Here is a 2851-nt window from a genome sequence, read left to right as displayed (position 1 = left end):
TATATATATATAGAATAAATATATATTTTTATCCTTTTGAATACACAAAATCATGTCATCGGATTAAGGCAACAGTTCTATAAAATAAATGACAAACATATGAAAGTTTACTTTTATTTCATAAGAGCTATAAAGTTGAATATATAAGATACACTGCACTAAGGACAGTTCTGTAAAATGACATATCAAAGCATAAATGAAGCACCTCTTTCATTGCGTATGACCACATCCATTATTAAAATGTTCAAACGAAGGTTATATTTAATGCTCTTAGTTGACGATGGGATTTTCGATTCCATGAAATCCTCAACAGTTCACTATAACCTAAAGAAAGCAGCTAATATTTTTATCATCGAGTAATAAACAAACAGTTCCACTAAACTGAAACATTGTTAAATAAACAACATAAATACCAATTAATTGGGGTACTGATTTTCACACCATTACATATTTGACATGGATCTTTCACTTCATAAAAGCGACTATACTTACGTAGCAATCCTATTATCTCCTGTCAATGATGCTGGATAGGAGATACATCCACTAGATTCCCCAGCCAAATGAGATCGTTGAGCAAGATTCTTCCCATCTTCTTCATCATCTTCAACTTCACACGGATTTTTCCGTCTTCCACCAGAGCTCTCTTGCTGAGGGTGCGCCATTGTATTTAGCCCTTTTTTTCTCTATAGATGCAACGGTTTATTCTCAATTTTGGTCGTCTGTACTCAGAGCTTGCTTCAAATGAATTAAAAATAAACCGAAATGAGAAAATGAGAACTGAATCAAGCAAAAATAAAAGGAAAATATTTCTCAAGTGTATAGATAAACATACTGAGTTGTACTACTTACTAGTAGTAAGTACAATGGCCGAGACAAAATGTCTTTAAACAAAATCCTAAAGGTGTTGCCGACCCGTTTAAGTTTATAAATATTCCTTAATGTAGTTAAAGTATACAGCAGTAAAATATTGAATAATTAAATATAATCTATTTACTGATCATCAACTATATACTTTTCATAATTCTAAGTCAAGTAATTAGACACAGATGTAGTAGGCACTCACTCGCAAAACTTTACTGTGTACGTGAAAAATTAGAGTTAATGATAAATAAGAAAATTGAATGATCAATAATACCATATATATAATAATTGATCGGCAGATCTACTTAGTGACCCACCCTGATCAGATATGCTAAAATGGACTTGTACCACAACGGGTACGAACAGATTCGTTCAGAGAGTATTTTCTTGGCTACTTCTTTCCATTAATCAATAGGTTTTCGCCTCCAAATATCATTTAAATTCAAATATCTAGGCAGGTATTTCCAGTAATTAGGTGATCTTAGATCTCCATTTTGTGCTTAACCTGTATATATAGAAAGAGAAAGAGTTGAAGGCAATACAGTAAAGGTTATTATTTTGTGGCAGATAAAAGGAATTAAGGAGCACAGAAATTGTAAAAGAAAATGTAAATATTACAATAACAAGAAGAGGTTAAATATAAGTTAATAACCTTTAGTATGTGTTTTTGTTTAGTATTTTTTAAGACGACGCGATTTGAAAGATCCGTAATGTGAAATCAGTTGTAAGTTATCAACGAAGATACAGAAGAAGTTCACTAAACCACTAAAAGATTATATATAATAGTAATTTGATAATTTTCTTTCTTTTTTATAACAGAAGCAATGCTTATAAGTTTGCTCTTAGTGAGTGTGAAATGTAGGCAAGCAAACCTAATGGATCTAGAGAGCGAAGGAAAGAAAAATAGAACGGAAGAGAAAAAAGGCGGGTAATGCTGTCAGGAAGACTGCGAGTCCAGAGTGATTAGAGCAGTGATTACAGAAAAGTTTTGAAGTTGAACAGAAATAATTAATTAAACTGGAAAAATATCTAATGTAGCTCGTTAGAAATATTTAATAATGACAAGGAGAAAAAAAGAGTGAAGAGAATTTCTAAATGAATAACTCTTCGAACTGAATGAAGTTTGCTTGTATTTCTTCTGCTACCTTGACCTTCGCTACATGCCGATTAGTTTCCCTATTGGGTGGCCTTGACCTTCAGTTCACTGCTGAAAACCGGACGGTGAATAGGGAAAATAGTTTCCTATTCACAACTTTGTCGTCTATTACTTGTTTCAAAGACGTATAAACCATTTTTTTAAATGACTTATAAAGAAATAACTATCTCTTCTTAATTTTCAAAAACAGGGCGTCAGATGATTGCTTTACATTATTGCATACTAGTTAGATGTTTCTGTTTATTGTTGGTATCTTGCTTAAACTAATTAATTTATTGATTTTCCACACAAATCTGCTTTCCTTATAGTCATTGTGTTAATAGTTTTGTTTCACCATTTTTCTTCGTTTTCTCTATTTTCTCAAGAATGCGTTCGCAATATCAATAAATCATTCTCAGTTCCAATTTAATATATTATTAAATTGGAACTATCAAATATGACGACACACATTTTTGTAACCTCTCTGTATTTTTTGTGTGTTTTACACATAATCTTTAAAGAAGATATACTAAAGATTTATTCACTTTGTGAATAATTGCATGGTAATTCTGGTTAATTAGCGGGAAAGTTTCGACATAGTTGCTTGACCTGTTGAATGTCAAGCTAACGAAAGAGCATCTGTGTGACAACTCGACCAGCAAAAAATAGCAGCCAGATATTTAGCAAATGACATACAGTAGTGTGTTGGTATCATTTTTTATATAATAGACATACAAGTTATACTATATACGAATAAATAAGGGAACCTGGTCCCTCAAGCAGTTAGAAATAGCAGCCATATCTTCAAATACATCCTACTGGCTTCAAGTAAGAGCAATTTAGATTGATATACTC

At 31.9% G+C, this 2851-nt stretch overlaps 1 protein-coding gene across 5 annotated transcripts in view; it reads right to left on the bottom strand.

Moving 5' to 3' along the window:
• LOC106877521 (retinoblastoma-associated protein) overlaps window positions 1–1868 on the bottom strand; it is an 82510-nt gene extending 80642 nt beyond the window's left edge. Inside the window, exons 1-2 of one of the 5 annotated variants that reach the window (XM_052966334.1) lie at window positions 1514–1868; window positions 493–731 (exon numbers count right to left, since the gene is read on the bottom strand). In XM_052966334.1, the coding sequence (XP_052822294.1) occupies window positions 493–662 (170 nt within the window). In that variant the 5' untranslated portion in view covers window positions 663–731; window positions 1514–1868. Of the gene's footprint in view, window positions 1–492; window positions 736–849; window positions 1039–1063; window positions 1085–1135; window positions 1453–1513 lie in introns of those variants that run through there. The other 4 variants (XM_052966330.1, XM_052966331.1, XM_052966333.1 and 1 more) reach the window with 4 other exon arrangements.
• Between the last annotated feature and the right edge of the window lie 983 nt (window positions 1869–2851).

The sequence above is a fragment of the Octopus bimaculoides genome, chromosome 3, assembly GCF_001194135.2.
Source record: "Octopus bimaculoides isolate UCB-OBI-ISO-001 chromosome 3, ASM119413v2, whole genome shotgun sequence".
Classification (NCBI taxonomy): domain Eukaryota; kingdom Metazoa; phylum Mollusca; class Cephalopoda; order Octopoda; family Octopodidae; genus Octopus; species Octopus bimaculoides.
Note: the sequence above shows the minus strand (reverse complement) of the source record. Positions and strands in the feature narration are given on the sequence as shown.